The following is a 22,837-nucleotide window of genomic DNA, read 5'->3' as shown; positions in this document are numbered from 1 at the left end:
TCCAGAATAATTTGATGTTCAAACACTGATGATCGCAAACTATTACTGAAAGACAAGCACAGTCAAGATTTTATCTGATTATAATCATAAATTAGTGACCAATAATCAAGGACGAAGTCAAGATTTGTTCATCTGATTTGTGACAGGAGATAATCAGAAATTATGCTCATCAGTGTGTTTTGAATAATTGAAATATCTTGGAAATATCCTAGTCTTTAGTCCAACTGTTTAGTATTAGAAAAAAAGATGCAAGTTCTCTCTACGGTAACTTTAACGTCATTTTGGGAGGATTAATCTTAAAGGGATAGTTTACCCAAAAATGAAAATTCTGGTTATGAAATCAAATGAAAATTTGGTTACTGACATTCTTAAGAATATCTTCCTTTGTGTTCAGCAGAAAAAAGAAATTCATACAGGTTTGGAACAACTTGAGGGTGAGTAAATGATGAAAAAAATTGTGATCTATCCCTTTAAGATGTGAGTTTTGTAATTCACATGGTAGCCTATATGATCCAAAGATTATTTTCCATTAAGCATGAATAATGAATGACATATAAGAATGACCGTGTACAACGTTTATCCATTGCAGATGAAATATAATCTTCTTACAGGGTTTAGTCATGGTTTGGGTTAGTAGTATGGATTTTTACTGGCTGATATCTGATGTATAACATTTCCACAGCGTCTCTAGTCGTGAGTCAGCATTTTTAAGAGATTTACTGCAAAGTCCTTAATGCAGGTACTGGAACATGAGGAGAAGGATTGTATACTGCCCTCTGCTGTTTATTTCAATGCACAAACATTACATTGCGCTCACTGGTTTTATAGGACCCATTCTATAAGAAAAATAAAAACAAACACGTTCAGATTGTTTAAATATACAAAGACACGCAAACAATACTTTCATAAGAGAACATAAGAAACTTTCCAGTAACCTTGACAGTGAACCATCAAAAAATGGAAATATGTTATCAAATGAGATTAGAAATGTAGGCTACTTTGACCAAAATATTAATATGTAAGTCTAACCTGTATGTTCAAATATGCATAGACAAACATAGGCTACTTAAAAATGTGTATTGATATTGTGCATTACATTAATATTGATTGAAGTTGCACTACACAAACAAGGATATACAAACATTACTTTCTTTTTACAAGTGACAACGCTCTCATTTTTTTTTTTTTTTTTAACCAATGTTTGTATTATTATTTCTAAAAGGTTCAAAAATCTCTTCAGCTAGCTGTTATATTAATTACTATAATCTTGATATTTAAGTAAATTTATGATCTCATTTCAATTTAAAAAATAACTGTAAAAAACAATGAAACAAAATTTACACAGTAAAATACCGTTTTCCACTGAAACAGTAATATACCATAAAAGCAATGCATTCTGTGTAATATTTGTCGCTTCTTGAAAACGAAAAATAGCCTAATATTACCCAGAATGCATTGTAATATACAGAATGCATTGTAATATATACTAAAAAAAACAGTGCATTCTGGGTAATATTTGTCGTTGTCGAGAAAGTATTGGTTACTTTCTCGAAAACGACAAATATTATTACCCAGAATGCATTGTTTTATGGTATATTGGCCTACTGTTTCAATGGTGTTTTACTGTTTTACTGTGTAAATTTGTTTCGTTTTTTTTATAGTTATTTTTTAGAGTGTTGATAACTTTAAATTATCAACTTAAAGTTATCAATAACTTTTAAATTTTTTGAAAAAATGTATTGTTTTCTTATCAAATTCATACTGATAATTTTTATGGAATGCTCTTGATATTTACTATCGATTGAGGCATGGCTCCTTCAGTGTCATATTTTAATTTCAGTCTCAAGTATTTAAGTTTGAAGCACTTGTCTTGGCAGTGCTTCTTTGGTTGTTGGGATAGAGATAAATGTAGTAGTATAGATATATACTTATATATTCTCCCACTTTTTTACTGAAGAATTATAGTATACAGTGACCAGATTTAACAACTTCTTCATCTTTGCTCCTCATTGGTGGTCCTAATGTGTGTCCGCTTTTACACATGGCCTATCTCTTCACTCACAGATACACCCCATGCCTGTTTGCGTTGACTATTATTGACCCTTATTGTCATCTTTTGTAGATGATCATTGCATTTGTTCTACAGGGTAAACTGAGCATGGTTTGTGTATTCTCATCTACATGGTAATTGCCAGTAATGTGACCTGTGTGTGCTGTAACGTTGTTTGTTAGTGTCTGCTAAAAACAAATTCATTTTTCCCGTATCCTTTCTTAACATTTACTGTTTTACATGTAAAAAAAAAGTTTTATCCATAATATGTAATAGTACTATTGTTAGTGTTTCATTTTTGATAACCTTTCAAAGGTAAATTGAAAATCTAACAGACACGTTTACATAAATAAAATCACTATCGTTTGGCTCTGCTTTTTGAAATATGTTAGTTCCTAATAATTACCATGCGCGCGCATATCAAAAGATGCCAAGGCACCGTCAAGTGACACCCATGATGTATCCCACACACACCCCATCATCTTCATAGAGATAATCGACTCGCACAACCTTTCCTTTCTTCCTGCTTTCTTCCAGAAACAGACAAGCCTGCGGTTTAGCACAGGATCAGTTTCTCAGGTAATGGGCTCATTTTTGTAAGCTGTCGCCATCGCTGTGACTTGCATTTTGTGTTTCCAGCGCGATGCTTTCTGACTGGTGGACGAAGTGATTTAATAAGCTGTTATAAAGGCGTTGTTAGTGCAATATAACAATGGTTCCCAGTGTCGACAGGCTAACGCGTCGTTGTGTGTATTACCCGATGCCTTCGAGCTCGAGACGACAGGGAAACGTTAGCTGTCATGTGCTTGATAAGAAATGTGGTGTTTGGGGGATAGCCTACGTAGCTAAAAATATTATTTCGAAAATGTCACTAAAACTGTAGTAAGCAGCCATCAATCACTGGTATCGACATTATGTCATCTCATGTGTTTGCAGCCGCTAAACCAATGAAATGCATGATGCGATGCAACACAACACATGATCAACACACAACTGAAACAGGTTTATGGGTCATTCTCACTGATCAATGTAAATATTATATAGATCAGTGGTCATTCTATGAACTGGTGGCGATTTAAACGCTGTCAGACAAACACTTTGCTTATTATGCCATCACAAACTAAAACAATACATTTTAAGATATGCTGGAATGTAGTTATGACAGTTTTGCAGTTTAATCCTTGTGCTCAATTTAGTGAAATTAAGGTGCTTCTTAGTTTGACTTCAGATATTGCTATCATATAGTTCATAACTTATATGAAAATAGTATGTAGCTAGTTTTTATAGCCTATGTTGTTTTTTGATTTAAAGCAAACAAAAAAGCAAATTGGCTAATAAAGCAAGAAGCAATTGATAAAAAAAAAAACATGAGAACAGACTAGAAAAGACAACTTCATGATGAAAAAAGTTAGGCTTCTGGATTTTGTTGATGTATTTAAAAATACATAATATGAATTTATTATTTTTTACTATGCCTATATGTCACTAGTGACATAGGCCTATTAAAAGATAATCAATTCATTGAAAGTTATTTTTAAAACGTGAGGGTAACAATGGCACCCATTTTTTCAATGATCTTTAAAAAAATAGATGTTTTTCACAGACCTAAAGATAGCTAAAGAACCAGCTCCCATGTTATTTACCTGAGTTTGTTTCATTTATTAATATAGGCTACATATTATTGGCAATGCAATAATAATATTAGCTTAAATCTCAAAGCTGATGTCTCAGATCAAACAATAATGACGCAATTTTTCAACTATATTGCCACTGATTAAGTTCTTGTAGGTCATATGTTGATATATTTGTTTTATTGGGACTCTGCTTTAGTGGTCTTGTTTTGATGTAGTATCTTGCGATGAATCAATAGCGGTCGTATGAATGACTACAGCAAGTTGCAACAAGCCCCTTAAGTTAAGAAACTCCTTTTAAATAATAACCTTACAGTTATAAGTACATTTTTTAAAGTAAGGATTTTGCAGCTGGGCACTGGTAAATAAAACACAAAGATCCACTGCGGCCTTTAAACATCTGCGCAGTTCCAACTCTTATCTGTAGTCTGACTACAAAGCCCCGCCTCAAGCTTCTCTCTCAGCCAATCAAAACAGGTTTTCTTGCTGTTCGGTTGAGACAAGAACTATTGCAGCCAATCAACGGCGAGTATTCCTGCAGGGTTTTTACCGCGAAGGAAAAGCTTTCGCTAAGGTTAGGCTGTGAAAGTGTACAGAAGTTCTGTATATTCCCTGTAAAATGTTGCGCGTCCACTGAGATGGATTAACATCTACCAGGGATCCAGCAAGTAAGATCACAATTTTCTTCCGCTGTGTTTTACAGGAAGGGCTGATTTCTTTTCTGACTATAGCTGCAATGCTTCCTTGGTACATGCAGCTCCGAGATAAAGCTGTGGAAAGGCTTTTTGTGTAATTAATACACGTGTGTCTTTGAGGTTTAGCAAATCGTTTCTGCGTTTTCTGGTGTTTCTTTAGTTTTTGCATTGATTGTACTCTTGGAATTGTTTGCATGGACTTTACTTTTGGAATTTTACTGTCGACGTTTTGTGCGTCAGCAGGCAGGAAATCATTAAAGATATTAATTTCTATAAATTAAATTGTGCTTTTATGTAAAATAACTTGGTAAGCGTCCAAGACACACCAAAGTATTCTACAGTAAACAACTAAAACACCTTAAATGCGCAGACTTTTTTTTTTTTTTTTTTTTGCTAATCGTGTTTTGCACACAGAACTGAACAATACTTTGGAAATAACATCAAAGTACCGTACACTCTCATGAGATGACTCCATGCACACAGACCAAGGAGAAGCTGTTTTATTCTACGTGGAGCGACCCGCCCCCTTATGGGCGCCGCCATGTTTACATCACATGACCAGGCACAATTACAAAAAAGAGAGCAAGATTTGAAGGAAATCAGGATAGTACTAAATTACTAAATATTTTGACATAGAGTAGCATATTTTTTGTCTTTCTGCTTTTTTTTAATGTCACAAAATCATTAAAAAAAAAAAAAAAAAAGCACATTACCAACTTTTGTCTTGCTAAAAGTTGAGTTGCTACTATTAATAACAATAAAGGTTATACAGCTGTTTTAGCATTGGTACAGGGTGCTTTACAAAGTATAAATATGGAAGTACATCTAAACAAACACCCCTGCCAAACACATGACCCTATCTAGTTTACATTATGAAATCATGTATTTACATATATCAGTCGGTTTAACTGGAAGTCATCTCTTTGTTTTAATCCTCTTCTTTAATCTCTTTGTATGTAGACATCTGCTAACCCTGTCCCATCCTTATGGATCCTGGTGAGAGTGATCTTGATTCAAGTTTTCCTCAGACAGAAAACCCCTGCCTCATAGTTGAGGACTCCCAGCCTGACAGTGTAGCCTTGGAGGACGACCCTGACACCAGCTACTGTGCCCTTCTCGCCCGTCGCCTCTCTAACCTGCAGCCCACTTCACAAAGCCCAGTGTTGGTGAGGCATCACAGGCTATGGTGTGATCTAAGTTCTTTATTTTCCTAAAAACTCTGAAAGTTTATTGTGAGTCACCATGTCTTTGCAGGAGCTGATTTCTTCCCCTGCTAAAAGTCATTGTTTACAAACTGACATTCAAATTGATAAGAGCGACAATTCAGCCCACCCAGGTAAGTAATTTACTTCATGGACCAAAACATTCACTTATTATTTGTTTACAATTCATACTGATAAAAGGGTTTTCGATTTGTTTCAGACAATTTGCAGTCTAACCTGGGTTCAGCAGCTACAGAGCATAGTCAAGTTTTTGAAGTTTGCTCTCTTCCTATTTCAAAAAGGTACTAGGAATATGAGGCTGATGTCAAGCTGCCTTGACGCCTTTTACATTTTCAAGCAGAGAGAAATATTACATTCTAAAAATCTTTAATTTTTGTTTTATCTGCTATCTTTGTTTGTGCAGAAGTGTTAAAGAGCACATGGAGTCTGAGGCCAACTCCACCACACACTGTACAGAAACATATGGTAAGATGTTAAACAGTATATGCATGTCAGTGTTATCTTAGTATTATTTGTATACTATTATATTTATTTATATTAATTTATTTTAATATTCTCAGATTTCACTTTAATTAGCTTTTTTTTTTTTGTGTATTTTTGTCATGTGATTTTGTCATTTTTATTAGTTTAAAATATTTCTATTTCAGTTATAGTTTTAGTAATTTTAAACTTAAAAGTAAACTTATTACAGTTTGTTGCCAAAGCAAAATTTCTAATTTTAATTTTTTTAAAGTTTTTTTAAACTAATATTTATATTTTATTTCAATTACGTTATTTTAATAGTTTTGGTTTTAGCGTGTATCAGGTAGTGTCACCATGGCCATTAACTTCAGTGTATGCTCCTTCCAATACAGTGCTTTACTAATAAAATGCTTGGCTGAATAAATGAATGATTGTGTTGATCTGATGGCAGAGGAGATGTCTCAGCTCGGTCTTTTGGAGCTGTCGGAGAGCCAGGGTGTCTTTGAGGAAGATGAGCGGGATGGAGCTCCTGCAAGTCAAAAAGCCAGCCAAAAGCCAGCCAGCCAATGTATGTTTACATTTTGCTGCAACCACTTGATCTGCTGCCGTTTAGTTAATTTTTTTTTAATGGGTTTCTTTTAATTTTCTTTGTCAGGTGGATTGAAGAGTTCAGAAAGGACATCATCCAATCAGGATGGAAATTCTGCAGGGCAAGAGTTTTTTTTTTTTTTTTTAAAGCAATAGTGCTGCACAATGAATTGAAAACAAAAGCAAGATTATGATTACGGCTTTCATGATTATCTAATTGTAAAAAGTATCAACACTTGTCCGTTGTGTGCATTAATGCATTGCTGAATCGGAGGCTTTAAATTAGCTTTCACTAAGTCTGAGAAAGTTGTAAGCAGTCTGGGAAATACCAAGGGAAGTTTTTGTCATAATTGATCATTTGCCCAGTTTTTTCAGTTTGACATTTCTAATTTTCCTGATGATATTGTAGGTCAGAGGTCAGTTCAAGCTGTTCTTCGAAGCCTCAGGACGGGGAAAGCAGAAAGCTCAGTATTCAGGCTATACTGCACTCTCAGTTACCGGACAGTCAAGAAGATGAAGAGGATGTACTTGTTTCCTCTCAGGATGACATGTTTGAAAAGGAAAGAAATGGTGTGTAGACTCAAATTATGCCACTTTTTGTTTTCATTATGTGTTCTTGACTAATTTTGGTTTTTGTTTATTGTTATTGAATCGTGTTCACTATAACAGGCACCAAGGCAGACAGCAGTGTTTCAGAGCTTGACAAAGAACACTTGGCAACATCCACACCTGCACAGAGTCTTCGCTTGCTTCATCTGTCTGGACAGGGGACACTTGTACAGGAGAGTCTTTCACAGTAAGTGGTTATTCTTAGAATGATTTATTGATACTTTTTTTTTTTTTTGGTTGGAGGGTAAAATTAAGAATCTGTGCTATTTAAAGAATATTAAAGGATTAGTTCTCTTCAGAATTAAAATTTCCTGATAATTTACTCGCCCCCATGTCATCCAAGATGTTTATTTCTTTCTTTCTTCAGTCAAAAAAAAATTTAAGGTTTTTGAGGAAAACATTCCAGGATGTTTCTCCATATAGTGGACTTCACTGTGGTACAACGGGTTGAAGGTCCAAATTGGTACTTCTGCCTACGTCATGCATGACCTTTCCAGTGTGATGACGTAATGCGTTGCGCATCACAAAGCTAGTGCGAGACGAGCATTTGTGGTTAAAAAGTATATACATTTTTATTTATTTTTTAATTTATTTTTTAAAAAATGACCAATTGTTTTGCCAGACAAGACCCTTATTCCTTGGCTGGGATTGTGTAGAGCCATTTGAAGCTGCATTTAAACTGCAATTTGGACCTTTAACCTATTGTACCCCAGTAAAGTCCATTATATGGAGTAAAATCCTGGAATGTTTTCCTCAAAAATCTTAATTTCTTTTTGATTGAAGAAAGAAAGACATAAACATCTTGGATGACATGGGGGTGAGTAAATTATCAGGAAATTTTAATTATGAAGTGAACTAATCCTTTAAATAATGACATGATATTCTAATATCTGACATAGCATATATGCTACATAATCTCACTTGACTGTTTTACTTAAAGCAATAGTTCACCCACAAATTAAAACATTATAATGTCCTCACTGTTAAGGGTGTACAGATAAGAATTTTCTCTATGTACAGTGAAAAATGTTAATTATGGCATGTAGTAATTGTCCATTTTCCTTCATAATTTTAGGCAATCTGTTGACTTTGTGGCTGCCACTCAGGACAATTTAAGCCAAACACCTTATATTGTCCCAAATTCACCCACAGAAAAAGAACAGAGTAAGTGTGTTTCACATACAGATAAGGCTTATGTGGTGTAAATGGTTTTTTAAATGCATTCTTAATTCCTGTTCCTTTTAGATTATAATGAAGCTGCTGAATCCCCAATGGACACATCAGCCCCCCCTGAGGACCAGCCACAAGGGAGAGAGGAGGAGCCGATGGACATGGACCCCTGCCCCAAACCACAACCCACAGCCTCCACTCCAGTGTCCCAGAATACCCCTGGATTTGTTCTGGAGAAAAGCCTCTCTGTCCCCAGCCAGCCTGAATTCTCACATGTAGGCATCAATTATTCAGAGTAAAGGTGCGGTCACATTAACCGTTGTTTGGCTAATTTGCGGGAAAAATCCAGACATTTCAGTAGGAATCCACACAATTGGGAATTTCTCTGTGAGTGCAAACGATTTCCCCACGCAGGTTTCACAACGGGTTCAAGTTGGTCATGTGGATTTTCCAGGTTGACCACCTTTGGTTTGAAAGTTTCTTCTGTGTGAACTGTGCTTTACACATCTAAGCTTTTATAGTCAATGGACCTATTTTGCCGAAATTTCACTAATATGAGCGCACCTTACCTTTGTGTTCAGTTCATAAAGTTTTAATTAAATATCTCTTGCACATTACTTTGTTTACAATGTACTTTCCATGTTCTCTCAATGTAGGATGTGTTTATTTCCACTCCAAGTCTTGAGCCTGGAAACAATAGTCAAGGGACTGAGAGCTCAAAGAGGAAGTTGTCTCACCAAAACAGCCCATCAGCAACCGAGTCAGCATCGCCCAAGCAGAGCGGTCCAGCGGAGCAGCTAAAAAAGGCAGCTTCAGGCAGCTTTTCACAACCCTCTGAGGGTACTGTGGGCTGTCAGTTGGAACTCAGCAGTGAAAACAGCAGTTTTACTCAGAAGACACAGTTGTTCATGGTGGAGGATGATAGCCAAGCCACACAGATCGAGGGAGAGGAAGGAACTGTTGATGCTGACAAGAGTAGCTCAAGCCCTAAACACCATTCCCAAACTGCAAGCAAGAATGCTATGGATTCTGATCCCGGTAAAACATCAAATTCTCAAAGTCTTTCCAAGGTGCCTGACTCAAAATGTACAAGTGCTTTACCTGAAAAAGCAGAAGACTGTAACCCCTCTCAAAAGCTCTCACAGGCTGTTAATATAGGGAACCAGAATATAAGTGCTACTCCACTTGCGACTCCGTCCCAGCTTTCTGTTGGTGCAGACTGTGTTTCAGACACCCCTAATCCACCACAGACAAATAAAACCACAGTCTCTGGCTGTTCTCAAGTCTCACCATCAGCTGACAGACCTGCAACCCCTGTTCCTGTCCCCCAGCAGTCTCAGTCTCAGTCTGTCTTGACTGTGTCGTCCCAAAAGAACACAGAGAATGAAAAAGAATGTGCTGTTCAAAGCCAGAGACTCAGTCAACCCATGACACACAGCCACAGTGTTACTACAGACAGTGTTAAAAATGCTGAAGAGGAGGAACAGATGGATGAAGATGAGATCCAGAGTACTGTAAAGGGTGATGCCACTAAAGTCAACCTGGCTTTGTCTGAGAGTCAGGTGCTTTCTCCAGAACCCATGGAGGAGGAGAATGGGGAGGAGAAGAAGGAAACGTCTCAGTGTGTACCCAGCAGAGATCACCACTCCTCCAGCAAAGAGGAGAGCTTCAGCGTCATGGTGCTAGAAGAGAGCCAGAGGGTCTCTCAGGAGAAAGTAAAGGATAGGAGGTCACAGCCATTCATAAGCTCCTCTCAACCTGTGAGAGGCTCCATGCAGGACAAACATGAGGCCGTGGTAAAGATCTCAGGGTCTCAGCCACTGGGATCAACTGAGGTTTCACCTTTACAGCTTGAGAGAACTAAGCCCCAGAGCACACAGCCCAGTGATTCAGGACAGAACAAAGTGAACTCTGACAATGTCTCCAACAAAAGTCTGAGTGACAGCTCTGGAGGTGGGATTAAACTGCAAACAAATGATCTATTATCCCTGCTGATTATGTAACCCGTCTTCAGTAAATCCAACTAGCTGTTTTCTTTTCCGTTCTTTCCTGTCCAGAGCTTCCGTTTCACTTTACATTGCCCAAAGATGGCGAGCTGATCCGCCCAGCAGTGAGTGCAACTCCTCCACAGATTAGTCAGCTGAAAAAGACACCAAGGCACAGCACTCCTATTGGTGGGTGTCCCTTTCTTTTCGTTGCATAACATTTGGATAGATGTGTTTGAATATCAGTATGCTGAGCTGATGCTGCACACCCCTCCCTCTTAACATTTGTGTTCTTGTTGTGTTTTCGTTTTCTTCATGCCCTTGTGATGTTTTGCAGAGATGACCTCGTTCTCAGAGCCGTCAGAGGCCGACGTTACCAGGGAGACGACAATGGCAACCAGTGAGATTTCCGTAGAGGAGAGTAGAGAGGGTGAAGAGCCAGCCTCGGTGGAGCAAGATGGGAAACTGAGTCTCAGGATGAAATTGGTGACCCCAGTGGAAGAGGGCAGCTCGGGCTCAGAACATTTCAGCCTGCAGAGTAAAAGCCATTTTTTGTTGTTGTTGTTTCATTTTCACTCATATTCTCACACCAAAAACACATTATTATAATTATTTTATTACAGTTATGAATTTTAATTATATTGTTTTATAGTTTTATTATATTTAATTTATACTTATTTTAATAATATAACAATATAAATTATAGTATAATAAGACAAAAATCATATATATTAAAAATCATTTGCGTATGTATTTAAATATATATGTTGGTTTCTGTTGTTTAAAACAGAATTTATTCATAACATCTGAACAGTATATAACTGTTTTAAATAATTAAATACAAATATATATTTAATAATATTATAAATATTATTATTAATATTATTAAATATAATACAATTAAATTATATTTTATTATAATGTATAATCTTTATTTTTGTTATTTCATTTATTTTTTTTATTTTTTTAATTAAAATATATATATATATACAGTAGTCAACATTTGAAGTGGATCAAAAAAGTTAATCAAAGTTGTCCTAAGAACTAAGTTGTCCTAAGAAGAAGGTTTTGGGACAACTTTGATGAAAGGTTTTGATCCACTTCAAATGTTGACTACTACTCTTCAGATGTAATTAATTCTAAGGTATTTTTAATGTAGTGTAAAGTCAGTAAATAATATAATTATTTAATTACAGTTATGAATTTTAATTATATTGTTTTATATTTGTATCATATTTAATTTATATTCTATATTTTAATGACTTATTTTAATAATATAATATAAAATATAGTATAATAAGACAAAAATTCTATTTATTATAATATAAAATGTGTTTAATTATATATTTTGGTTAAAACAGAATTTATTCGTTACATCTAAACAGTATATAACTATTTTAAATAATTAACAAATATAAATATTAATATATAAATGTTATTTTGTTATAATATATAATCTTTTATTAATTCTTTTCTTTTTTTCTTTTTAATATTTTTAATTATACAATATATTACAATAAAATACAATTGATTTTTTTACATTAAGCTTTTGTAATTATTATTTATATACTCTTCAGATGTAATAATTTCTAAGGTATTTTTAATGTAGTATAAGTCAGTAAATACTTGTACTGTTTTCAAGTGTCCTACCGCTTAACCCATTAAGCTTGATTTTAATGCTTCCCCAGAACCACCATTAACAGATGAGGAAGGATCTGTCTCCAAGGCTACCACTGTTGCCATGGCTGTAACCAGGTAACCTGCAGTGGTTGCTATGCAGAAGCTTATCAGTGGGATGGATTCATTTTTCGGCTGTCACTCACTGCTGCTGATTCACTGCCTTACTCTTTTTAACAATTTGCAGTACAGATCCTTAATAATATCTCAACACTGGGCTTCATTTCATTTAAATACTGGACAAAACTGCAGATTTTAGTGTTCATTGTTGGGACATGATGTGACATATTTCCCTGTTTTTTTTTTCTGTCATTCAGTTCTTCTGTGTTTAGTCGTGTTCGGGAGGCCCACAGGCAGGTCCAGGTAGAGGATGATGCAGAGTCCAGTGATCCTCCCCTCAGGTACTGCACTACTCTGAAATGACAATAATGTCACTTTTAAATCACCTCTTCCTGTTCATTGGAGATAAAAGTATATTTGTTTATGCAGTCCAATTTCCAAGTAGAGTCATGCTGGATTGCCAGCTATCTTGAATTATATGTTCTCACAAGGCTCTACAATGAGCACTTGTGACTGAAAATTAGTGTGTGCGCGAATATAAAAATTATTTTGATGCACTGTGCGAGTGACATCTGACCACTGAGCGTACTGAGATACTGACAACGTATATAATAACATCAGGATGTTGTTGTTATTAATCCCTAATGCATGTTTTGTGCCATGTAGAAAGCCCTGTTAATTATAATGTTGTGGTACTCAATGTGAATTTAAGGCATGGTGCGTCAATACATATTGTAAAATAGATGATTTAAAATTGGGAGTGGGGGTCTGTGATGAGTCACAGGGAATGAAATGAGAACCACGGCTTTTGTGTTGTCAAAAAAAAGAGGGTGAAGCGCAGCACTGTGTTCCTCATAGATGCAAACTCCTCACCTTTCAGTGACAACTCACCTTTTTGAGATCAAAGTAAGTCCCCTATGGGATTTGCACAGATCCAATGAGAATGTGTTTTTATAAGGGGGGTGGGGGATGTTTCAGTAAGTACTGTACAGTGCTTACTTTACTCTGTACTTTAAAAACTGACAATAAAGGGTAATATTTTATGTATGTGAGGTCTGAGATGTGGGACCGGTGAAGAGAGAGAGGGCAAACAGGTTGCAGTTCAGCTCAGTATTGCCATCTAATCAGCCAATATTGTCTTAAATAGAGCCTGCATAGCACTTCATCTTTTATAACATGAGGTTTTGACCAAATGTATTCAATCTTGATTTTGGTAAAATGTTGCAACAATATGTTGTTGTTGTTTTTTTGTGAAAAAATACAGTTTTGGACATACAAGGTAATAAAAATCCCTTAAAGTAACTACAAATGAGCATGTAAAGCAAATATCTAAAAAGAAGCTTTAAGCATATCTTGGTTCTCCTCCAAAATTAAAGGCCTGTGGTTTAATAGTTAAAAATAAGAAAAAAAGAACACTTGTAAGAAAAGAAAGTTTAAGAAAGAAAAAGAAAATTTGTATTTTGAATTTGAACTGTTGAACTGTTTTTCTATAAAATATTAATTCTATAAATAAATATTAAATGCTACATTTATTTTACAGTACAGTAGTAGTATTATAGTAATATAATAATAATAACATATAGTCATATTGAGCTACATAATGTAGATGTATAGAATCTAGGGTGGGTTTTTCCTGTAGCCTCATGCTAAAGTTGACAGTAAATCATCATTTTAAGGCTTATATTTAAAACATTTTCTCCCATTTTTCTCTGTGTATTTGTCACCATTGATGAGTTTGCAGCCCTTTATCAGTCAAAATATTAGGCCTACTGTTACATTGTGACGCACATAATATTAATTCAATATAATATTTGTATCTGACTAATGAAAATTATCAGTAGTGAAAGTGTAATCAATATATATTTGTTGCTCAGATGTTCATAAGGTGATCAGTGCTGCTGTTGGAGGGGTATGAGTGCTAATAAACAGTGTAAGCATAAAGCCCTTTCTCAAGTCACTAGACTCTGCATAATAATAGTCTTTGGCACAACTGACCTTGAATTCTTTTTTTTCTTGAGGTTATAAATAGAGTTCCCTTGGTGTTTGATATCTTTAGAAACTTAAAGTAGGTTTGATAATGCCTCTCCTCCCTGGTCAGGGCTGTATAGAGCCGTACAACAGAGCATGACCCATTTCCACAGCTCAAGGTTGGGAGTTTTTTGTTTGTTTTGTCCTTTGTCTTTGGCCTGCGTTCTTTAAGCTGTTCATCTGGTCATCTAAGATTATTGTTAAGAAACCATCAGTTGATTTAAACATTGTCATTACATTATTGTGTAGGCCTGCATGAATGATCAAAATAAAACTGAAATCACGATATGGCCTTTAAATTGCAAAGGCTACAATTTAATTAAATATATGCGCTGCGTGTTTCAGAGTGAAGTGCAGCACTGTGTTCTTTTACATGCAAGGAGCTCATGATCCACCATTTTTAGTGTCTCAAAGTGGCTTGGTTTTTATTTAGTAATAATAATAATAACAATAATTATTATTATTTAATAATAATTATAAATTATTATTTTATAGTCATATTGATATATAATCACACAAGTGTTGGTCAAATTGTGCAGCCCTTAAACAAGCTCAGCAAGCTTTTTTTATCAGGAAAAATCACAATTATGTTTTTGTCCCCAAATTCAGCAGCCATATTATTATGTGCAAGTGACTTCAGAAGTCAATATATTGTTCTTTTCTATCTCTAAGTGAAACATTAAAATGATTAAAGTCATGTGCACTGTACTAAACAAATTTACTCTGTTTAAACTCCTGCCTTTACTTGCTTTTCTTTCCACTTCTCCAACAGGCAGCCGAGCCAACCATTCAGTCCCACCAACACTAATGACTCAGGACTGTCTCCCAACTGCCCAAAAGAGACAGCGGGCAGCAGAACCTCCGGCCGAGTCACAGAAGCTATATCTCTGCATCCTGGTGGTACAGGAGCAAACTCTGAACCTTTGGTCAGTTCTTTGTCCTCCCCTGCCAGAGAACAAGAGGTCCTCAGCACTTCTGACAGACCTCGAACACCCGTCCGACAGAGAGCCGTGTCACAGCAAACTAGTGTGGATATCAGCTCGACTACAAGCCCACCCAGAAAAGTAAGAATGTGGTTGGTTATTTTAGGATAAATGTAATGATAAAGTGCTTTAACATGTGCCATATGTTTTATTTTCCCCCTTTGTCTCTTTTGGTTTGTCAGAAAGCTGTGTCTCAGCAGACTAGTTTTGATTTGTCTGGACCACATAACCTGTCTGGAAGGGTAAAAGTCTTCACTATATGGATATAATGACTTTTTGTAAACATGTTAGGCATTACAAAGAAAGAATAGCTGTGGCAAGCAATCCAGTGTTATTTAGTATTATTAAATATAAAAGGATGTATCTTTTTTTTTTTTTTATGTCTCTTTAAATTTGATCTCACTCTTATAGGGAGAACCAAGCACACCCACCAGAACCCAGCCTGGTCCAGCTTTGCGCAGACATATTCGCACCATTCAGGAAGTTCGAACAACGGTCACTCGCATCATTACAGATGTCTACTATGAAGATGGCAGAGAAGTTGACCGCAAGGTTACCCAGGTAAGATAGATGCGTTGCCTTGGTTAAAACTGAACTGATAGTAAAAATAGTTTTGGTTCAGGCATGATTAATTTATTCCATGAGCAAAAGTTTCTGATAATAGGGAGGTTACTGGGTAGTGTTTGGAGTTTGTAAGAATGTTCCTAAGTACAATTCTTGAAAAATTTTAAAGATTCTCAAATATTTTCTTATGAAAATTTGGTTATTTTTTTTAAGTTTACTATAATAATGATAATGAGTGTACACACTATTTCCAGCTTGGTGGGAGTCCAGCGCTTGCTGTTAAATTTTTTTTAATGTGCCTGTCTGTATTTTAATTAGTTATTTTTAAAGATCCTGTCTTACCATTGAGTGCTCTGTTGTGTTGATTGAGTGAATGCATCCTGTATCTGTATGTGTGTGTTACTAGAGGAAAGGCATCCTGTGTATGTGTGCTCTATTTGCTAAGTGCTCAGTAAAAAGTTACGTCACGCATAATAATGACCAATCACTGTTTGTGATCATTGGTTTTAATTTCCAAGTACTCGTGCACATCCTAGCAGTACTATATATTTGTAGGTAGTGTCATGTTGTAATATTGTTCTAAAGATAAAAACTTAAGAAGATTATGAATCTTACATTTAAAAGGTTTTATTAATCTGAATGACTTATTTAAAAAACGGTTTGAATGAATGATTCAATGACTCGCTCATTAAGACTTCACTTGTTTCATTACTGGATGAATCAGCGTTTTTGAACAAATCTCTGGAATGGCTGCGTCCAAGATCGCATACTCTTGAGTAGGTATTTATTTTAAATACTTACTTCACGACTGTTAAAAACTATCTTCTATATATTATGAACATGTGTAGTATGAATGTAATCTGTACTAAATTTGCCTTGTTGTCATTATCATGTGACCTACCAGAGTCAGTTGCGTTGCTCCACTGCTGTTCATAAATCCTCTCCTGTGGCCTAATGGGATAGTAAAGTGTCCATCGTATGCCCATTTCATAATCTTGGCGGAAGTAACATGTCATCCGAGTACTTTTCGCCTACTCTTTTATGAGTACTGTGAATTCGGACATACTCGTTTTGTCACATACTGTTTTTCGCCTACTGTATAGTAGTACTTTTTGCCACCTAGTGGCGTAACGATGTGATCGATACAATTGTTATTTGAAGCGTCAAGCGTCAACTTTGCTGCACCCATGGTACGGCAGAAAAGTTCCTTGATTATTACGCCGGAATGAGAGTATAGTTCCTAGCCATATCGGCCTAGAAAAATCGCAATTTTTCATTTTCCGTCGGTCTTAGTACACAATGTAACTACAGAAGAGTCAAGTTTTAAACAGGAAAAATATCGAAACTCTTTGGTCATTTTTGAGCGAGATGCTAACGGTCTAATCAGATTCAATGAACTATGCTAAGCTATGCTAAAAGTGGTACCGCCAGACCCGGAGAATGGAATCGAATGGATGGATTCAAAAACGGTAAAACTCAACTGTTTAACTCTAGGGGAGTTGGAAAATGAGCCTATTTTCAAAAAAAGTGGAGTGTTCCTTTAAAAAGTGATCTGCTCTAATTTGATCATTTTCATAGACATCAGTGTTTATATCGAACTATTTATCCCACTTTTTCTGTGATAATATAAATATTTGTAACACAGAAGTAACGATACTGTGTGGTTAAAAATACTATTTGTGAAGCTGTTTCATACATTTACATGATATTTGCTTTCTCTGGGTTAGTGGCTGCACTAACGTAAATCTGAATGTTCTGCTGTGATTTTGTCAAAGGTTTACTAAAAGGTTAAGGAATGAGATTGCGTGGGTGTTTAAATTGAAATTGCAATCTTTTAATGATTAATCATGCAGCTCTAATTCTTAAGTTTTAAAATAATAAGAAAATAGCAGTTAAGAATAGTTTTATTCGTAATGTTTCGTGATTCCGGCCCCTGCTGCATGTAAAATAAATCTGATTTTAGGAAGCTACTGATATGGCTGGAGTCTTGATATTAAACATATTTAAGAATTACTTTTTATTTCTTTAGTGGTAAATGTTTTTTAATGAGAAAAATATTACTGAGCGTGCCTTCAATGATTGGTTCTCAGTCTCAGTCCTATGAATGACTTGCATGTAAAAAAAAAAAACATTGTCAAATGTCTTAAGGACATTTTAAGCTGTTAAACTAACCACTACTGTATGTTTTCTCTAAGGAGTCAGAGGAACCTGTGGTGGACCGCTGCGTCATAGATAATGACATCTCCCCATCCCGCACAGGAAGCTCCATGACATCAGGAGACCTGGCTGATGTCAGTTCACTCTCCTCAAAGGCCCCATCACACCACAGCTCCAGTGGGACAAGCAGCGGGGGCCTGGGCCTGGGCCCCATCAGAATGCCAGATTTCCTCATGCCTGCCAGCCGAGGGGCCAAATCTGGCCGGTAAGAAGTTGTTCTGTTTCCGTTTCCTTTACTAACACTCTGCGGTTAACACACGAGTCTCGGAAACGGTCACACTTGTAGGGCAGTAGTTGTGTAGAATGTCTTGCATGCGTTTGATTGTCAAAATGCTTCCTTCAAGCATGTTTTCACCTTCTCGTTATTAGACACAGTATGATATTAGTATCCCCTCATGGCTGCTGCTCCCATACACATTTGGTTGAGGGCGTTTCATCTGAGCGCATCCTCTCCTTGTGTGTGTTTGAACCCCAGGTGGGGCGGGCGGCAGCAGCCGAGGACCCACACTGTGGTGGTGGGGTCAGTGGTGACGGATGCACGGGGGTCTCGGGTCACCACCCAGCTGAGCCCCCGTGGCCGTGCCCGGCGAGGAAGGCCTCCTTCCCGCGGCCCGCTGTCCAGGTGAGGTGCTCCTGGGTAGGCTGGCAGGGTCTAAGACACTTTTTGTACCCACAGTTAGCCACTAATTTATAGGCACTTCATAAAACTACTGTTTTTAATCATCTTGCATGACTCTTGCTCTTTTTTTCCCCCAAAATGTCTCAGTAGTATTATAGTAGTATTACCTCAGCTCTCCTTTGTGGATCATGGATAAGCTCTCTGTTAGTTTGTATATTTAATGGTTGTTGCGATGCTCATGGTGTCACAATCTTCTCTTTTTATTGCTCTCTCCATCCACTGCTAATATTGACTCTTAGAGGTGGCAGGACAGGGCAGAGAGGTGGTGCCCATGTCCAGGGTACATCATCTTCAGAAGAGGAGCCCTTTGCCCAAAGACATGCCCAAGCGCCAGGCAGCCCGGTAGAGCCCAGTGCTACAAGCCGCTCTGATTCTCTTAACACCACTTCCCCGGATAACAGCACTGGGTCCAGTTTTGTTGGGTTGCGTGTGCTGGCCAAGTGGTCATCCAACTCTTATTTCTATTCTGGGAGTATTACTCGAGACCTTGGAGAGAACCGTTTCCGCCTTCTATTCGATGACAACCAGGAGTGTGAAGTACAAGGAAAGGACATCTTGCTCTGCGACCCCATTCCTCTGGAGACGGAGGTCACTGCCTTGACAGAAGAGGAGTACTTCAATATAGGTAAGCAGGACTAAAAAACTATTATGAACCATTACATTTATACCATGATGTATTCATATACTAGGCATGTAAAAGTTCAAATTACTCACAGTTCAGTTTGTATCATGGTTTTAGGTCACGGTTTTGATACGGTTCAGTATGTGCTAGGTTCAGGGGAAAAAAGGACTTTTGTCAAATAAAAATAAAGATAATAAGAACAAATAATCGAACTACAAGCAATAGCAAATATATACAATAGAGCAAAGATACAAATGAAATAAACAATGCTTTTCGGGTTTTTCAGGTGGAACTAAGAATAGTTTTCAGGTACAGAAATTGAATAAAGTAAACAAATGTAAAATAACACTGCATAGTCTTCACTGTGTAAATTAAATATAGATGAATCCTTATTTAAGTAACAAAAGTTATTCAGTCAAGAGCAGTGAGTAATTTTTTTTTTTTTTCTGTCTGATATACATGCGTTGTCTGTCTTGACTGTTTACGTACACTTGAGACATAACCAACTATGTTTACTAAGATGCTCGCCAAAACAGGCATGTTGACATAATTTTGTGTGAATTTGTCCGTTCAAGTGCAAGAAGACGTGAAGGAGAACTCAATTTAGTACTCGCATGCTGTCTGAGACGCTGCTTTCTGTGTGCGCAATTCGGATGTGTGCGAAAATTGTCTTTCACAGCATATTGACCTTGAATGGTCAAATATACAAATGAGTATTCACATAAACATTGTTGGTTATGTCTTAAGTAAACAGTTGGGGGGGAAATCTGATGTGTAACATTAAATTAGATCTGTGCATTAGGTCTTAATATAAGAAACCTGCTGCTGTCTATGTCATTAATGTTAATCAAACAACAAAAGAAAAGAGGGAATCACTGACTGCTCTTGACTGAATAACTTTGTGGCTTTAATAATCAGTTTATTTATAATTAATACACTAAAGACTATGCAGTGACTTTTTACATTTGATTCAATTTCTGTATTTTTAAATGCGTTTGTTAAATGGATATAAAATGAAAAAATGTAAAGCACCTGGTAACTTCATTTGTTTCTTATATTTGTTCTACTGTTTGTTATTTGCATCTTTGTTCTTATTTTTAATAACAAAAATAACTTGTGATTATTAATATAATAATTTATTATTAAAAGAATTGGAAGAAAAGATGCATTGATCGTGATGCATCGATAATCACTTTATAATCAAATCGTTGCCCTCTAAATCGTAATCAAATCTGTGAAAGATTGAAGTGAAGTGAAGAATCGCACCTCTTCTTAATCTTTAATTTTTCTGTGCTTTACTCTGTCTCTGATCAGGTTTGGTGAAAGGTCATAAGACTCAAGACTCTGAGTTCCTTTACTGTGTGGAGAAAGATGGTCAGAGTAAGTGGTACAGCAGAACATCTGTGATTCTCAGCATGGAGCAAGGCAACCGTCTGAGGGAGCAGTATGGACTGGGGCCCTACGAACCGTCTACACCCCAAACCATGGCATCTGATATCAGCCTTGGTGAGTTTTCTGCTGGACTGTTCTGGAAACAAACATCTATTATAATATAATGAAATTCCTGCAATTTACTTACACATCCATGCTAACTAGCCAAACTTACCAAACCTTTTTGGTATGCCTACTGCTAAATGTTTTTGTAGCACAAGTTGAAACCGCACCAGTTTTGTCACATTTGCTGTCAATGCTTCATTTTGTCCTCAGATAACTTGGTAGAAGGAAAGAGGAGACGCAGAGGGAACTTGAGTGGACCAGGGACCCCTACCCGCAGCTCCAGCAACAGCCCGAGAAACCCAGGGCCTTCTGGGAAACGAAAGCTCATCAGTGGCACAGAGGACGAAAGGACTCCTGCGAAGAGAGGACGCAGGGGGGGAGGGGCCAGAGTGGGTACGGTGCCCCTTGTAGACAGACTTTATTAATTCAACAATATGAAGCAAATCATTTGCTCCATTTTAGCAGAATGTTATATTATATGCCTGATTTTATTGCATAATTTGGACTTTTACTGTTATGGGTTTTAGCAATATTTTATTCATTTTAATGTCTATGAAATATGTTTTATATTATCAGTAAATGTATTTTTAAATGAACTCAAACACATGAATGACAAACCATATGAGTGCCTTTCTCTTCAGTGTTCTCGTTTTTGTATGTAACCGACTGGTTTTACAATATAAAACATCTGATAAACCACATGAAGGTGTGATCAAATACTGTTTTTGATGTTTAATGAAGTGCAGATCTCCAGGTCTAAACAGCAACTGGTATGTGGCATAACATACTTTTTTTCTTTTGTGTGGGTGAGCACTCAACATGGGAGTGGGAGATGGGAGTGGTGTCTGTTTTTAATTCCTCACAGTTCATTATCCTTTATGGGCTCTTTGTTGCACAGCCAGTCTCAACAGTCAGGTTCAAAGTACTGTTTAGGTTGTTTCTTACCTATTTATTTATTTTTTTGTTTCACTTTAACAGGGCAGCGTCTTGCTGCTTGTAACACATCTGGGAGTGGCGCAGACCTGCCCCCTGACCCCAATGACCTGGTGGCGACACATGGACCTCTGCCTGAAAACTCCTCTCTCTTCATGGGATTTGTCTTCATGCTGACGACATCCTCTGAAAGCGACAGGGACTCAAACCACCAGACCAGCGATGAGGATGAAGGTGAGGGTAGAACAAATAAAGACTGCATATTTTGAGCGTTCAATGTTTTTAAGGCTCTATTATTTTGCTGGTGATTTAAAGTTAAACATCATACAACATGGAGCAGTAGATGCTTTGACATGGACCCTGATAATCCGATTGTAATTGGACTTGTAGCAGAGTCGGTGGGGGAAGAAGTCACATGTAACCACGTCCAATTTGAAACTTGTGACATAAACACGCACATCAACTTGATCGCTTTATTTAGCATTCATGTAAACACTATGTTCGGATTCATCAATGAAATCATTCTGAACAAAAAGTGTCGCTTGTAGCTAATGATTTTAAGACATTACTGTTTATTATGGAATGTGGAAAAAATGGCTTGATTATTTTTAACTAGAATTTGCAGTACGTTCATACACTACCATTCAAAAGTTTGGGGTCAAAAAGACACCCAGAAATTTAGTTTTTTGGAAAGAAATGTATACTTTTATTCAGCAGGGATAAATTAATTTGATCAAAAGTGTAAATACATTTATAATGTTACAAAAGATTTCTATTTCAAATAAATGCTGCTTTTTTGAACTGAAGATTGGAGAAAACTTGGTTGTGTGTATATAAACGTAGTCTATATATAAATGCACACCAACAATTTGTCCTCTATTGAACTGATATGTCTCCCATATGTTATGTGGATTGTAATATTTTATGTACAGCTCTCTATATATAGCTGTATCATCACCCTGGTCTAGTCCAGAATCTTTCTTTTTTTGTATTGGACTGTGATGATGTAGTTTGTCTCTTGGTAGAGAGTGTGCAGAGAGCCCCATATAACAAGCTCTATACAGTGAGACAGCTGGAGGCAGGAGGAGGAATGATCCTGCTTGACTTTAATGAAGAACAGGTAAGCTCATATTCAAAACAACTCCTCTCTCTCCTGCAAGAGCT

The 22,837-nt window shown here is 36.7% G+C and overlaps 1 protein-coding gene across 3 annotated transcripts in view; it reads left to right on the top strand.

Moving 5' to 3' along the window:
• The first annotated feature begins 2,469 nt into the window (after window positions 1-2,469).
• The window catches only part of tp53bp1 (tumor protein p53 binding protein, 1), a 22,317-nt gene continuing 1,949 nt past the window's right edge, over window positions 2,470-22,837 (top strand). The window contains exons 1-26 of one of the 3 annotated variants that reach the window (XM_051899344.1): window positions 2,470-2,629; window positions 5,337-5,542; window positions 5,631-5,712; window positions 5,799-5,880; window positions 6,003-6,064; window positions 6,513-6,629; window positions 6,717-6,771; window positions 7,059-7,219; window positions 7,319-7,445; window positions 8,334-8,422; window positions 8,504-8,703; window positions 9,085-10,381; window positions 10,486-10,602; window positions 10,751-10,951; window positions 12,102-12,168; window positions 12,408-12,491; window positions 14,951-15,242; window positions 15,344-15,403; window positions 15,573-15,722; window positions 17,921-18,147; window positions 18,418-18,564; window positions 18,861-19,246; window positions 20,558-20,749; window positions 20,951-21,133; window positions 21,719-21,907; window positions 22,699-22,793. In XM_051899344.1, the coding sequence (XP_051755304.1) occupies window positions 5,363-5,542; window positions 5,631-5,712; window positions 5,799-5,880; window positions 6,003-6,064; window positions 6,513-6,629; window positions 6,717-6,771; window positions 7,059-7,219; window positions 7,319-7,445; window positions 8,334-8,422; window positions 8,504-8,703; window positions 9,085-10,381; window positions 10,486-10,602; window positions 10,751-10,951; window positions 12,102-12,168; window positions 12,408-12,491; window positions 14,951-15,242; window positions 15,344-15,403; window positions 15,573-15,722; window positions 17,921-18,147; window positions 18,418-18,564; window positions 18,861-19,246; window positions 20,558-20,749; window positions 20,951-21,133; window positions 21,719-21,907; window positions 22,699-22,793 (4,842 nt within the window). In that variant the 5' untranslated portion in view covers window positions 2,470-2,629; window positions 5,337-5,362. Of the gene's footprint in view, window positions 2,630-4,191; window positions 4,350-5,336; window positions 5,543-5,630; window positions 5,713-5,798; window positions 5,881-6,002; window positions 6,065-6,512; window positions 6,630-6,716; window positions 6,772-7,058; window positions 7,220-7,318; window positions 7,446-8,333; window positions 8,423-8,503; window positions 8,704-9,084; window positions 10,382-10,485; window positions 10,603-10,750; window positions 10,952-12,101; window positions 12,169-12,407; window positions 12,492-14,950; window positions 15,243-15,343; window positions 15,404-15,572; window positions 15,723-17,920; window positions 18,148-18,417; window positions 18,565-18,860; window positions 19,247-20,557; window positions 20,750-20,950; window positions 21,134-21,718; window positions 21,908-22,698; window positions 22,794-22,837 lie in introns of those variants that run through there. The other 2 variants (XM_051899343.1, XM_051899345.1) reach the window with 2 other exon arrangements.

This window comes from Ctenopharyngodon idella, chromosome 7 (assembly GCF_019924925.1).
Source record: "Ctenopharyngodon idella isolate HZGC_01 chromosome 7, HZGC01, whole genome shotgun sequence".
NCBI classification, from domain to species: domain Eukaryota; kingdom Metazoa; phylum Chordata; class Actinopteri; order Cypriniformes; family Xenocyprididae; genus Ctenopharyngodon; species Ctenopharyngodon idella.
Note: the sequence above shows the minus strand (reverse complement) of the source record. Positions and strands in the feature narration are given on the sequence as shown.